The 15,288-nt window shown below is 33.6% G+C and overlaps 1 protein-coding gene across 1 annotated transcript; it reads right to left on the bottom strand.

Annotated features, from left to right (window-relative positions):
• Positions 1-110: 110 nt before the first annotated feature.
• LOC133183579 (universal stress protein YxiE-like) lies at positions 111-14,955 on the bottom strand. The gene is made up of 4 exons (XM_061318519.1): positions 14,756-14,955; positions 7,384-7,470; positions 1,092-1,201; positions 111-795 (listed from the first exon to the last, which is right to left on the bottom strand). Exons 1-4 carry the CDS (start codon positions 14,865-14,867, stop codon positions 604-606), a joined length of 501 nt encoding a protein of 166 aa, XP_061174503.1. The 5' UTR covers positions 14,868-14,955; the 3' UTR covers positions 111-603.
• Between the last annotated feature and the right edge of the window lie 333 nt (positions 14,956-15,288).

Genomic DNA, 15,288 nt, shown 5'->3' on the forward strand with positions numbered 1-15,288 from the left:
GCTATGCATGTATGACCTGGACTAAGCCTTCAAATAAAATAAACATCTTTTTTTTTTTTGTTTTTCGTTTATTTGAACTATAAAACTGATATAATTTCTTAGGTACAAAACTTTGATTGAAATATATATGATGACATTTAATGTCAAAAACATGTGAAACTTTAAAGCATTAATACATAATGCGCGTCATTGATAAAATATTGATAAACAAACATCGAATCTAAAACATTGAAATGAGTCTAACATTGAAATTAGTCTATCATACATCAAGAAAAATTTATCAAACACATTTACATCATACTTAGCTGATTAATTGCTTTCTTGGAAACAAAACTTTTTTGTACACATCGTTATGTTTGCGTAAAGGCAAAATTACGTATCAAAATAATAACAAGGTTAGATTAATTGTTCGAAATACATGTATATTCATACATTTATAAGCAGTCAAGAATTCAACATTAGATAACAATGAAGTATGATAACATACTTCTTACTTTTTATATATATCACCAAAAGATTGCTATAGCGTGAACGTCTAGGTTGTTCGTCTTTCAGCCCAAGAAACTGGGTTCGTTTATGGTTTTCTGCGTAGGTAGAATATTTCTATTGTCTGTAAATAAGTACTGGCACCGGAGAATGATGCACTACATAGTCACTAACACTTCCTAATATGGTCCTTCTAATTTTTCCATGACCTCTTGTTCCAGTCACAATGTAGGCTGCATTATATTCTTCTGCCACTTTGGTTACAGTAGGCCCCGGGTCACCCTTCACCATCACAACCTGTCCCTCTATCTGAAATAGTACATGAGTTGTAAGTAAGATCGTGCATAGTGAAATTAGAAAGTGAACAAAATATTTTGTTAAGAAAGAAGATTTCATCACTTGTCATTGCAAATTTTTTTTCTTGTCCTTAAGAAATCTGAGTGTGAGTAGAAAATCTATAAATGTTCATTTTACCTGATATGTTAATATACTGCGTTCGAAATTTACAAACACTGAAACATTTGTAACTTAGGTTTTTTATAATGAACATGTTCTGCCAATATCATTAATTGTTTACAAAAAATCAGAGGACAATAAATTCTTACTCCTGTTTCAATAAGATATCCTTCAAGCTTTTTCTCCATTTCTCTGGCCTTTCTTTCCTCTTCATGGATGGCATGCTCGACCAATTTGGGATCAGCCGTCATCCAGGCAGCTACAAGATATAAAGAACAAGAGGTCAATTGGCCACAACGCTCACCTGAGTCACCTTAGTCCTGTTGTTTTCAGTACAGTACCTCTATCCCCCCCCCCCCCCCAGACAGGACCTTGTTTTGAGCAAATATGAATCTTCATTCTTTGAGGGTGCTTGCATCTTAATATCACTAATCATGACAATGCTGATGCTGAAATCGAGAAGAAGATTTAAAAAGTTTTCCCATTTAAATTCTCAAGTAAAACATTGATAATTTATTGTGGTCCCACCCTACCCCCCGGTGGGAGGGGGTACAATTTTAACAAATGAATCTTGAATCTCCACTATCTTAGAATGCTTGCATTTTTATATGACTAATCATGGTCCTGTCGTTCTTTAAAGGAAGGCTTTTAAAGATTTGTTTTGTATATTCCTACGTAAAACTTTGATACCCTATTGTGCCCCCACCCTACCCCCGGGGGCAATGACTTGTACACTGTCTAATCTATCTGAGGATATATGACCAATATGGCTCTCCTGTTTTTGAGATTTTTAAAGATTTTTTTCTTATTCCCATGTAAAACTTTGATCCTTTATTGTGGCCCCATCTAAAATTACCCACTGTGGTCATGACTTGAACAAACTTAAATCTATACTACCTAAAAACGCTTGTATAGTAATTTCACTAATCATGGTCCTGCTTTTCATGGAAAGAATCTTTTTAATTATTTTTTCCAACAAGTTCCATGAAAAAACTTTGATATCCTATTGTGGCCCCACCCTAGCCCCGAGGCCATGATTTAAACAAACTTGAAACTGCAATGTCTGAGAATGCTTACATTTTTATATAACCTATCATGACCTTGCTGTTCTTGAGAAGGATTTTTTTTCTCTACATATGTCCATGTAAAACTTTGATCTTTTAGTGTGGTCTCACTCTACCCCCTACGGCCAAGATATGAAACTTGCATCTACACTATTTGAAGATACTTGCATAGTAATTTCACTATTCATGGCCTTGCTGCTATTGAGAAGAAAATTTTAAAGCTTTCTCCTAAATATTCTTATGTAAAACTTGGATATCTTATTGTGGTTTCCCTACCCCTTTCTTGAGAAGATTTTTAAACTTCTCTTGATTATATCTCCGTTCAAGAGAATATGGCCCGTCATCTTAACAAAACTGAACCCCATTTATCCACCGATGCTTTGTGATAAATTTGGTGCATTGATTCAGGAGAAGTCGAAAATGTGAAAAGTTAATTGGACAGACGGACGGACGATGAACAAACATCGACCAGAAAAGCTCATCTGAGCCTTTGGTTCCAGTGAGATAAACACCTACAAAAGTGTTTTCCTTCTGTCCCAACTATACTCCTGGTCATCATTTTTATGATATTCTACTCCTGAGATATGACTTTGTATCAAGATCATCAGTAACAACATACTCAAATTTGTATCTATTCAAAGTAAGGGCTATAAACTTATTATCCGGGTACATTGTACAGTTGACGTGACCTTTGAGATTTTTTTTTTTTGTCAGACTATGATACACTTGTGGATCATCAACAGTAACATACTTTCTAGATACGTATACATCCTATCCAAAAGTTTCAGAGATACTGATAGGATTCCAATCCGTTCTCTCATTGTCTAATATATGACATTATCTTGTGTCAAGATCTTGTCACACGTAAGGCCACGAACCACAAAATATTTTAAAAGTTTGAACCCATTTCCACCAAGGTTGTGAAGCAGGTCATCATTATGTGACTGACAGTCGGACAACAATGTCTCCTCCCCTTAGGGAAGACATGATTCTTCGGTAAGTAAAAACTTAACACGGATTTTTTAAACCCCCCTCCCCAGCTTTGAATTTCTTCTAGAAATGAAAAAAAATGTATAAAATTTAAGTACAGGGTATCCTGAATAAGAGGCAAAGATGGACAGTCTTAATGTCCCTCTGAGTTTCATGATTTCCCCATGCTGCCACCAACCAAACCCTTCCCTCCCACTGAAACTTTTAATCCAAACTGATATGAAGTTTATAAACTGGTAATTTTTTTTTTCATTATAACATTCCATAAGTCTGTGTCCTATGCCCTCAGGAGTAAAAACGATTTTCAAGATATGATGCATTTTCATTTAGATATATCGACGACGTTTTATCCAATAGCAATATTCATTTTCATACCTTCATTTATTCAATACATCCCTTTGAACTCGAAATAAAAGATACCACAAAGTTCTGACACATCTGTTTCATATTGGGATATTTTACTACAACAAAGATGTTAGCCTAAAATAACAAAATTAATGATAAAGTAATTTCAATTTTTCTATCGTCAACTTCCTTTATTTATGTAGCAATATACCATTATCACATGCATATGGAGTTTGTCTCCCAAGAGCATACTCTACGTATGAATAATTTCTAAAGCAAGGCAAACTATTGACAAATACGTTGATGAAACAGGAATATCAACAGTCTCGTTTAAAGTCAACATTTCGCAAATACTGTGGTCGATACAATGACCATATCAGCAAATACGATCTATCATTCATTCGAATGTTGACTGACATTTTTCACACAAATTGTTAGGCTATTTTTCACACTGAATTATCTACGAATTTTTCCATTTGCCCGATCATGGCAAGGAGTACAATGCAGGTGTGAGCGGTCGACAGGAATGCTTACTCCTCCATGGCACCTAATCACACCTCTGATGTTTTCAGAAGACGATTTACAAATATATAATACATGTATTTTCAATATCTGCCCCCACCTTACGGCAAAATGCTTGAAATTATAAAACCATTAACTAAGAACTGAGTTCAGTCAAAATTTAACTTTCAATATCTTGATTTTTTTTATCGAAAAATTAAGTTTAAAAGGTCGCAAATTTGTAGAGAATTTAAAAACAAACACGTGATGAAAGTTTTGCTTTATGTTCAAAAGTATTTCAAAGGTTATTCTAATGTAAAATTTTGACTTAACTCCGTTCTCGGTTTATAGTCTTGAGGTCAAGGGACACACATTTCACAATTTTTGGTGGAGAGCTAACAACTTATCAAAATCTTACGAACAGTTCGATTCTTGAAGTCCATTAGTAAAGTTAGATTTACAAATTGTACTGTGTTTTGCAATATTTATGACCAAGTAAGTCCTACTCTGGAGCCAGGAACAAAGGGCCACAAACTTAGCAATTTTGATAAAAAGTTAAGTGTTCTTTATAATAATGAAAACAGTTGCCAGCTAGATATCCAGGATATTACTGGAAAAGTTTTTTTTTAAGATTGCATAAATTTTGAACAATGCATATGCGCTGTTCACACGGAGAGTTTAATTCGCAGTGAATAATGCAAAGTAAAATAATGCGAATTAAATACTCCATGTGAATGCGGTTCAAATTTAAATCGCAGTAACTTGCATTTAATTCGAATTAAATTCTTCGTGTGAACAGAGCATTAGATTCAACATCCCAAAACTTCGTTCGAATTGACTCATCCACTTCAGAGAAGAGGCTGAACATTTTCAAAAGTTCACCACACACATTGCAAGAACACCTCGCGCAATGACAGATGGAAACGGAGAACAATAGATCCTCTGGATGACTCAGATTACTTATAAATGTAAACAGTTTAAAGGGGGTTCTTTCAATTCGTTTCAATTAAAAAATTCATTTATCATTTTTTTGGTTCTGAACTTAGGCTTCACACAATTAGAGGACCATTGTTCTTTTTTCCAAAATGTAAATACTCCGATCAACTTTCGATCAAATCAAATATTCACAGGTAAGTTTCATAGACACGACAAACAATTTTTTTTTATTTTGTTGAAACTTACAAAAAAATAATTTTTTTTTTGTGAACAAATTTATAAGGTACTGAAAAATAAAATCAAGCTTTTGCAAAGCAGACCATTGTTGAGTGTATATATCATCGACAAGCCCTTATCTTTATTCCACACAAAAATATGAATTGCTGTGAGAAGAACCGTCGGGCGTGCCGTGCTACAAAGTATTCAACAAGTGGCATTAATCAAATGTGCATTCTCAAAAACTCCAAAACTTTTTGGAAACTTTGATTTTATATTTCCCGCATATCAATAGCATCAAAATGTATAACTTTTCAACACTTTATATAATTCCTCACGATATATTAAAGATCACTTTTTTTCTTTTTTGACTTTAAGACAACTACTACTGCATTAAACTGTAACTCAGAAATGCTCATATCTTGTGATTGGTCCTCTACAAATACTTTTAAAATAATTCCGATTCTACAGATATGTACTCTGCAATTGATATTAAAAACGATGCTGGAGTTCCTCATTGATAATTTCTATACAGTCTTTGGAGGCCAGATCTTTCAACAATCTGCTGGAATTTCCAAGGGAACAAATTGTGTTTCTTTGGCCAACCTGTTTTGTATTCTCATGAAACATACTATATTGGTAAATTCGCATGAAAAGAAACTCTTGTAGTGGCCTTCAATTCCACATTAAAATATATCAACGACATTTTATGAACTAAAAATAATTCATTTTCATTTATACCGTATTTCGACTCCATATATTACAGTGAACACGAAATACAACTTACATGTACCACAGTGTTTACAACATCTGTTTCACATATGGATGTTTTACTGTCTATAGACGATGATGGCCATTAACAATTAAATTCTATGACAAACAGGCGATCCCAGCATTTCCATTGTCAACTTCTCCTTTTTATGCAGTTTATTCCACTATCTTCTAAAAATAGTGTTTACTCGGTATATCCTCAGTACGATTAATTTTTAAAACTTATCCGAGGCAAGCTAGTGATAGGTAAGCTGATGTTACAGGGCTTTCAACAGCCACGTTTAAAGTCAGCATTTTGCAATTTCTGTGGTCGTTTTAATGAACTTGTTTGCAAATACAATCTATCGTTGGGTCGAATTTTGACTGACAATGCCTCATACCAATTGTAAGGCCAGTTTCTTATACTAATTTTACTAAGGATCACTCTGTTTATTAGATCAATACAGTCACGTGGGTTGACAAGTCGATAAAGGACGGTTACTCCTCGTAGACACCTTATCCCACCTCTAATGTTACCAGGGGTTCGTGTTATTACTCTATTCACGATTTGTTTTCAGATATTGATCCCTATTCGTTGTCTTCACCTTTTCCACCTTACATGCAATATCAAAATAATGAACTTAATGCCAATAAAGAAGTTCAGTTTCCGCTAACTTACGATAGGAAGCGGAAATGTATCTTGGTTACAAAATGCACTAGGGAATCGATCTATCGGTCTGGAATAAGCGTAAATGTTTTGACCCCTGTGCTGTACAAAATAATTCATCGTTTATTGTTGTCAATACTTCGAACAATATTGACCCTTCCTGGCTGTATACAATTTAGAGATTCTTATTAATTACCTTAATGACCATTCCTTGTCTGATGAAGTAACTAAACCTTTCCCACACTAATCTATGAATGTTTGATTGGAAACAAGAAACATTTTACTGACAGTCTGGACTTATGGTTGTTGCTGAAAAGCAATGAGATGATTTCAGTCTTACCTCTTAGTAGTAGTATACACCGAATACATAGTGAAACTTGAACGACTTTTCCTATGCTAACATTTGCGTCAACAAATGTAACCGAGGGTTCGGTGTACACACGAATATAAGCATGCAACCGCCTCTTAAATGCTGTAAGTCACTATTTATTCCATGTGATTTCTTTTCTTTGCGAGTAGAGTATAAGATTAATTTCCTTTGTAACAAGAAGCAGCTTTGGGGAGGGACCGAGGACTAAAAAGGAGTAACATAGACTGAATGATTTTTGCGATCTTTCTTCTTAACCACTTTATATACACTGGCGTTTTTGTTTTTAGTTGCAGAAATTATTTTAATGACATAAGCTAATAATGCAATAACATTCTCTTGTTTATTTCTTTTGTCAGTCTCTGGATGTTTCTTTACATATGGGAATTATCCTGAACATCTGGTTTTAATAATGTTTATTAGGGAGCATTCAAATCGAAATCGTCTTAAGTGTTCAAGAAAACAAACCTCTCTATTCCGATTTTAACTACTTCTTATTCTGCATTTTCTTAATTCAGTTCTTGCTTATCCTTAACACACAGTGCTAAGCTACTCATCAAGATATATCTCCATAAATTAGACTGACAACCACGCAACTCACTTACAGCCATGAGTTAAACTGTGTCTGTGATCTGTCACATTAAGCAGAATGGCATGGTCTTCATCCGCTCTGTGTACATGTTCCATATACCCTGCAAAGGTAAAGAAACAGTACTGTATACATCAGAAAAATTTACTTTAATTGATGGGAACATTTGCTTTTTGTAACAGTAAAACATAAATATGATGGTTTTCTATTGTACATCAACATGCACGCTGCAAGACTTATAAAATGAATATCATTAGGAAAGAGATCATGTGAACAAAAAAGCAATTTATCATAAATATATGTGATACTCAGTTATACAAATTATTGAATTAATAGTGAACCACTCTCTAACAAAACCAGCATTGCTTTAAACGTGCTTAGATGAGAATTTTAAGAGACTATGGGTGTTAAGAAGGCCATCAAGTTCGCAGTTAGTTTTCTAGAGAATGATGTGATTATATTGATTGAGTTCAGCTGAAACAACTTCTTAATTACAATGCTCTATTAGACATCGTGGCACTCTTGATTGATGAATTTTTAAAGGGAATTGTTATAAACAAAGTAAAAAATAGATCATAGATATCCAGAGAAATGTCTTTGACATATTCACATACTGGGGAAAAAACAGTTATCTTCGGCTTCCATAATTAATTTAAAGGAAAGAGGAAATCAATGTTCCAGCAACAATTTTCAATGATACATTAGAATACAAAAAAAAAGTTTTAAGAATATTCAAAATGATGATCAAAGTCCTTAATTTTTACCGCACTGTTGAAGATCGCTCCTCGTAGCTACATTTACTTGCATCTTGTCACGATTGCTTATATCATGAACGCACAAAGTATGAGAGTTCGATGTTTTTGGGAGGGCGCTAAAGTCTTGATATTTTGCGATTTCGCACATATGTGGATTTACTACATTCAATGTTACTTTGTGTTCCTCATTCTGATTAAAACGTAACTGAGAAGACGTATTATGCTCCTATGACTGACCAAATTTCATAGTTTTATGTTGATCTTGATGACACTGGTATGTTTTGTTTATAGTAAAAGTGCTATTTTTCATTTTTTTTCTATCCCTTTTCTTTTTTCTTATGTTCTCACCTTATGTACTTTGATAAATCAGTATTATTTGCAGCATGGTTATCTACTTTTTCTATAGATGGAATGAACCCGATTAAGAGAATATGAAGAAATTTTCGATTCCTAGTCTTTCTCTTCATAAATGATTGTTTTTCAATGCTTATTTGTGTTGATTATAGAAAGCAGATGCCTACGGCAAGAAAACTTTATTTTTAATCCTAATATAATATCTGGGGAATATTTGGACAATAAATACATAAAGTTTAAAATTTAATAGCAAAATACAAGACTAGCATTCTTGAGTTAATAACATTTTGGTCAAATGAAAGCCATTAATATGATGTAAAGAGCACTTTTTTCAAAGCACATTACTGATACGATCCTAGATAAGATTGTTTATGTATATCTATTTATATCCTTTACCACCCAGTCGTGATTAAGCCTACATCAAAAATCATTCGTTTGGCCCCAAGAATCACTAATCTGCCTTCATTATATTCGTTATTGAAAATGTATATCTTTAGAATTGTACGGAGATACTGGGGCTCAGATATACAAAACTTGCATTGACACTAGTTACAAAAATAAAATATCCATATTTATAGGCATTTAGGCTTGTTAATTCTGATTTGCATCCGCAGGATAGTGAAATTTTAACCTTTTCTAGACTGATACTTTTGAAGAGGAATAATTGTTTCAAGAGTTATATGTAAAAATAGAACATCTGAGACGCCTTTGTAAAACTATTTCAATGTTATCGCCAGATATGATACAGAATACAGCAATAAAATATGGGGGCGGAATCTGATACAGTTTTTAAAATAGTCATGACTATTTGGATAATTACAACTGAAAGTGTTCCCGTACATGTTTTTGAATATTGATTCTGTAAACCTCAACCTTCTGCATTAACAGAAATTTTACACTAGTAGCCCACGTGTATATATCAAAGATTCATTCTGATTGTGTGTGGGTTTTTTTTAAATAAATTTTTTCATTTATTTTTTAATTTTTAAATTCGCTGTTAATAGATTTTCAAGACATTGTTTGTTTCTTATGAAAGCCGGGTAGGATCATTTTTGACAAGATAAAAATTAAATCGTTATATATAACGAGATAGTTTGAAATTTAAGAAAACAGCTGCATACAGTAAAGTATTGTAAGTTATCTTATGTTACCGTTATGCTATTATTCATAGACATACTTTAAAAATTGTTTCCTTAATAAATCTTTACTTTAAAAAAGTCTCACATTTCCAATATTTGCTACTGAATCCCCCAAATATTACGTTGAACCGGTCGGCGAGACGTTCGCCCGCTATGACATTTTATTACGTCACACTTAGTTTAGGTGGAACGAGTCAACAAGCCACTGGTATATCTTTCTGGGTTCAGGGGCAAAATGCGTTTTGTCGAAACAAATGTTTACCTGGGCTAATGGCCTAAGGGAAAAAGCTTTAGTGGTCCTCGGGTCCGGAAAACACACATGGGCGGATCTAGAAGGGGTTGGGAGTCCATATCCCGCTGGAATATTCAGAATTATTAAATTTCTATGTAAAACTAACGAAAAATGGCCTTGGGCCCCCTAGGAAATACGGGCCCCTTTTAAAAAGTAAGGAGAGTCTCTATCAGGAGAACCTGCAACACCCCCCCCCCCCCCCACACACACACACTCAATGAAAAGGATGTTTAGGTTTAACTGTTGCTATTGATTTTTTTTTCCTCAAAAAATTTTCGACTCTCGAGTATGACATCTGTTATAGTTGATGTGGACCCCTCCTGGATTAAAATCCTGGATCTGCCCTTGACACATCTTGCCCTGTAACTCAGTCAATAAATGTCAGTGACTATTTGGTATTCTTATGCAGTGCATTATACAAGAGGTCCATGGGTCTTGACGGTCACCTGAGTATCATCAGTTTTTTCAGGTTTTGAACACTTCGTGACCACCGAGAACTTGTCTAAACTTTCGTGACAAATAATGAACAGTTGTAAGGACTCTTTTATCAATGTCATATTCATGCAGATTGTCTCCCAGAAGAAAAAGTACACTATATTATGGTAATAACCAACTAAGCCCCATCATGGGGCCTGATCCCTGATCCCGAGGAACATTAATTTTACAATTTTTGTAGAGGGCTAGCTACTCATAATAAACATGCAAGCTATTCGCCTGCTCCATGAGTAATAAAGAGTTAAGATTTTCAAATACATGTATATAATTTACTTTCATATATTATAAACTTGGCCCCATTGAACCATGGGTCAAAGGATCTTAAATTTTACAATTTTAGCGGAGGGCTTATCATAATGTTTATTATAATCATGCAAACAATTTGTCAGCCAGGTGTCCATGATTTAAAAAAAAAAAACGATTTCCGAAGATGTTATGTATCTTCAATATATTAAACCAATTCAGCCCCACCCTGCGGCCTGAATGCTGGACCAAGGGGTATCAATTTTATAATTTTAGTAAAGGAATTGGTATTCATCCTATCACGTCAACAGTTTGCCCCATAATTGTCCTTGAGCAGATAAAATTTGGTAGAGCCAACAGTTTCACTTGTTCGTATCCAGGAATAAAGATTTCTGAAGATTGCATTGATATTGATAATTTTGGCCACATCCCTCAGGCCCGAAGCAGACAAACCATGAAATTCAATTTTTTCCCCTTCACCCATAGCTATATTCTAAAATTGGTTGAAATGAGTTCAGCGGTTCCAGAATGTTCAAAGGACCGACGATTGACGACGCACAATGACTGAGGCCATCTTATTATTATCTTAGTTAATAGACAGAATTTAATCAACCGTCGTCGTAGCATGTGGAGTTAAGAAAATTTCTGTGAATTTGAAATAAATAGAGACAATTGGAATGTAAATGCTCATATGCATATGTATAGGTAATGTATTTCAGTTTTAAGTTTTAAAACACGGTACTTTCCAAAAGCAACTTTTCACATAGGCGTGTATTTATCATAAGGCAGCCAATGAAAATTGGTAGTAATATTTGTAATATTTTGTTTATATCATTGATGCATTCCTGTCATTAGCGGTTTTAATTTGAACCAGTAATCAAACTTTTTTTTATCAATCACAATTATGCTTTGTTAAAAGTTGCTAAAAAAAATATATCGTGAAATGTTTGTAAAAAGTATAAGGCCATATCTAGACCTGCTTCCGAAACAGAAATACGTGTCATTATTACATATGCTATTTTTATTAACAATGAAATAAAATAAATATTCAAAGAAAAAAAACAATAAAGTTTCTATAGGGTAAAAGTAGTATAATACAACGCACACTGATTAAAGCAAACGGCTCTTTTGATACAAAAATACACATACTCCTGACCAGCTAGAGGGAAGAAAGGGGGAAATAATGTTCTTTAAAATATCCATAGGCGCTCCACGTGTAACTTTGTAGATGACGAAATGATGTCTACATAGGTCTACCCCTCTATACTATAAAATCAACAAGGTTGAAAATATCCCCAAGTCGTGTTTGATTGAACTATTGAAGGATTATGACAATATATGAATATGTTCTCCATTCAAAATTACATCGAACGTCGCTTTCCCCTGGCTTGTGTCTATACTTGTATAGTTTGCTTTTTCATGTAGGAAAAAAGAGGTCATTTTCAAGCAATAAAATATTAGTTACTGCGTATTAAAGAATACTTGTACAATTTTGATAATTCGATCTTATTCTGAAATACACTGTGTTTTATTTATTTACGTTGGTATTAAAGTTGTAATTCTGAAATTGTGCATCGATCTTGTATTAAAGCAAGGTTCTTATCCTAGAGAATTAAGATACACGTTCTATTTCATTCAAAATTGGATTCACATTTAGGGGCTTCACACATGCATCATCGAACACTTGATCAAGAGGCTTCATGCAGTCTGATAAAAATCGAAAAACAATCAAAGTGGAGAGGGATATACAAAGTATTGGAGGACTAACAAGGAAATTTGGACTTCGTGTTCATCGCTGGTCATGCCGAAATATAAATCCATTATATGTTTATTTGCCAATATCAGCAGTACAGATATAGTAATATAATTATCTGAAAAAGGCTAACTCGTATTGATTTTAAAACACTACGTTTCTTTACATAATGAATATCAGGTAGAAGCCCGCTTTTATATTTTCAATATTTATCCAGAGTAATTATTTTCTTTTTGTACCCACCTGCCAGTAGTTTTTCAAACCATGATTTCTAAAATAAATTCTTTTCTCCCCAAGTAATAACGTGATTGAATATAAAGCCAATTGTGCAACTATACAGATCATCGATTGATTGATGGATCGTTTGTTTGCATGATAACAGTATATACATGTATCTTCGTACAAGTATAATACTTCTGTACCATTAAATTCCCCTAAAATTTCCCTACTCTCTCTCTCTCTCGTTTCTTTTCTTTGTTTTGGAATTGTGACCTAACACAAAAAAAAGATATTTAAAAACATACTCTAGCCTTCTCCCTCCTAAATCACAAGCGTCATTCTCTATCTCTATTAACTCGGTGAAAATACAAGAAAAGAATAAAACCGCACCTTAAGCTTATCTAAGGACTTGAAGAAAATCATCTGTCAAAACCCAGCTGTGTCTTAATGAAAACACAGTTCTTACATAGTTAGATCAAAATTATACTTTAGACGCGTATAAAAATCATGCATTATAAATGTATCTCTTGTCAAGTCCACATGCACTTATGAGACATCGCATTAATTTTAAGACTTCTGACATAGAAAAGCACCTTTTCTCAAACATCCGAATCAAAAAAAGCTAGAGGTCGAACTGATTCGAATACTGGTCTAGCAAGAGATCTTATAAACACGTAAATTATATGATTCAAAGGAAACATATCTGTTGAGGAAATGAATTTCATATCCATATATCTTTTATACCAAGTTTGGTCCGAGGATAGCAAATTTTCCATCTCAACAAGCAGTTAAGGCTTTAATAAAATTAATAAATTGGTTCAAATGTTGGATTCTTTATGTTTCATTGCACAAAAATATCGAAAGTGATGTTTTTGTTCAAGAGAGAAACGCTAATGCTAAACTGTAAAATATAAATTGATATATCATCAGGATCAGTTCCTCTCAGAATTTAGTTAAGAAACTCGGGGTTCTGATAGATTTTTTGGCGTACCATTCCACTCGGGACTACGATTTTCAATCAGTTTCACTTCCCAACTTGACATTTTTATTAGCTTAGACAGTAGCAAATTAAATTGTAGAGACAGCAAGGCGTATTGAGCTGTCTAATATTTCTCATCCAAACTCAGGGTTTCAATTTCAAGTTTGTCTTCAATATTTATACATATATTCTGCTTTTTATCCTTTCATTACTGCATTTAAATCTTGTCTAAACTGCATTTTCATCATTAGTAACTTATCATTACATATTTATATCAAAAGTCTTTCAGAATCATTTAAAAAAAAATTCAAGAGTTCTGTAGAATGTTTTAACATCCTCAGATCTATTTAAATAAGCCATTCTAAGCCCGCCTGCTGAATTGCTATCAGAATTCAATTTATCATACATCAAGAATTAGATCCGTTTGTATGTCAGACAAATTATAAATCACAAATGCTTAAATGCAAATCATGAAAAAAAAACTATTGGATTTCTTGCTAATTAATTTGTTTTTAATGGTATACTAATCTACTTTCATCTTGATGAATCTTAATATTTAAATAAATTGCATGTAACTGAATTGAGACATCGATATCTATTTTATTGTTAGACTAAGTTTACTTTAATCGTCAGTTATGGCTATATCGATATTTTGTGGAAGAGTTTAAATTCTACATCTAGTTCACACAAGCAGTACTTGTTTATAACCATGACCCCATATGTAAATATTCCGCGATAAGTTGTGTTTTTCTAACTGAAGGTCATTCGCACGTTCCACTTGGGAGCCAAGTGTTTAAAGAAAGCAATATACATGTAGAAGTGATGACGCATTTTGACAAAATAGAAATACTCCGGAAGTAAATTTTGCATTGCATTACAAAACCAGTACGCAGTCATTTTTTTTAAATATTAGTTGATACATTGCTTTGCAATGTTTCCAAGCAAGGACATTGGCCCGTACATGAAAAGATAAATATAAAAAAATAACTGCAATTGCAATGAAAGAATGTATCAGAGCTTTTATTACATTATACTACTTTTAAATTTCCTTATTAACCATGTTAACGAATTACGACATTTTTTGTTGTGTTACGCTCAATCCACCTTACTATGAAAAGGGGTAACTTGATAGGGAAAAAAAAGGCAGGAGTTACCGTACACTTGAATGCTCCCTCCGCATAATCGCTACCATCCATGGCAATAATAACATTTCTCCTTTCACCAATATTTGGCCCTATGTTAGCCATTACACACTCCGATTCCAAGTTCATCTTAGAAGTTTCATTGATGCACTAAACGCTGTTGTTTCATGTATGTCGCTGAACATGTTATACCACCTTACTATTTCAGGGCAGTATGTAAAATATGGCTACGCAGTGCGCGATCACATTATGCATTTTGTTTGATGCATTATTCATCAGTTTATTAGCTGTAAGCAACCGAACCCAATTAACCTTGTTTTTCTGATGTGAGCGGTGATGTGTCAGAAGTCATATATAACGTCTCCTAGTGCCTGGTGTATCTGATTAATTGATTGCATCGTCATACTTGAATTTCTGTTCTTAATTTTTGACAGTATTTGGTTTTTTTTCTTGTAAATGTACCCTTGCGTGTAATAAGTTCGCAGACTTTAAGCAAAATAATAAATAAATATTCAAAACATTGATCAATATAATCTGATTTCCATGAAAA

This window comes from Saccostrea echinata, unplaced genomic scaffold (assembly GCF_033153115.1).
Source record: "Saccostrea echinata isolate AGI-Se365-2 ecotype Australia unplaced genomic scaffold, CSIRO_AGI_Sech_v1 ptg000009l, whole genome shotgun sequence".
Lineage (NCBI taxonomy): Eukaryota > Metazoa > Mollusca > Bivalvia > Ostreida > Ostreidae > Saccostrea > Saccostrea echinata.

Excerpts from the sequence above, each read along its gene's own strand:
- LOC133183579 (XM_061318519.1), bottom strand. The coding sequence starts at position 14,867 with ATGAACTTGGAATCGGAGTGTGTAATGGCTAACATAGGGCCAAATATT. Across the intron at positions 7,471-14,755 it reads TGCGGAGGGAGCATTCAAGT|GGTATATGGAACATGTACAC; the intron begins GTACGGTAACTC and ends TTACCTTTGCAG. Across the intron at positions 796-1,091 it reads GATATCTTATTGAAACAGGA|ATAGAGGGACAGGTTGTGAT; the intron begins GTAAGAATTTAT and ends GTACTATTTCAG.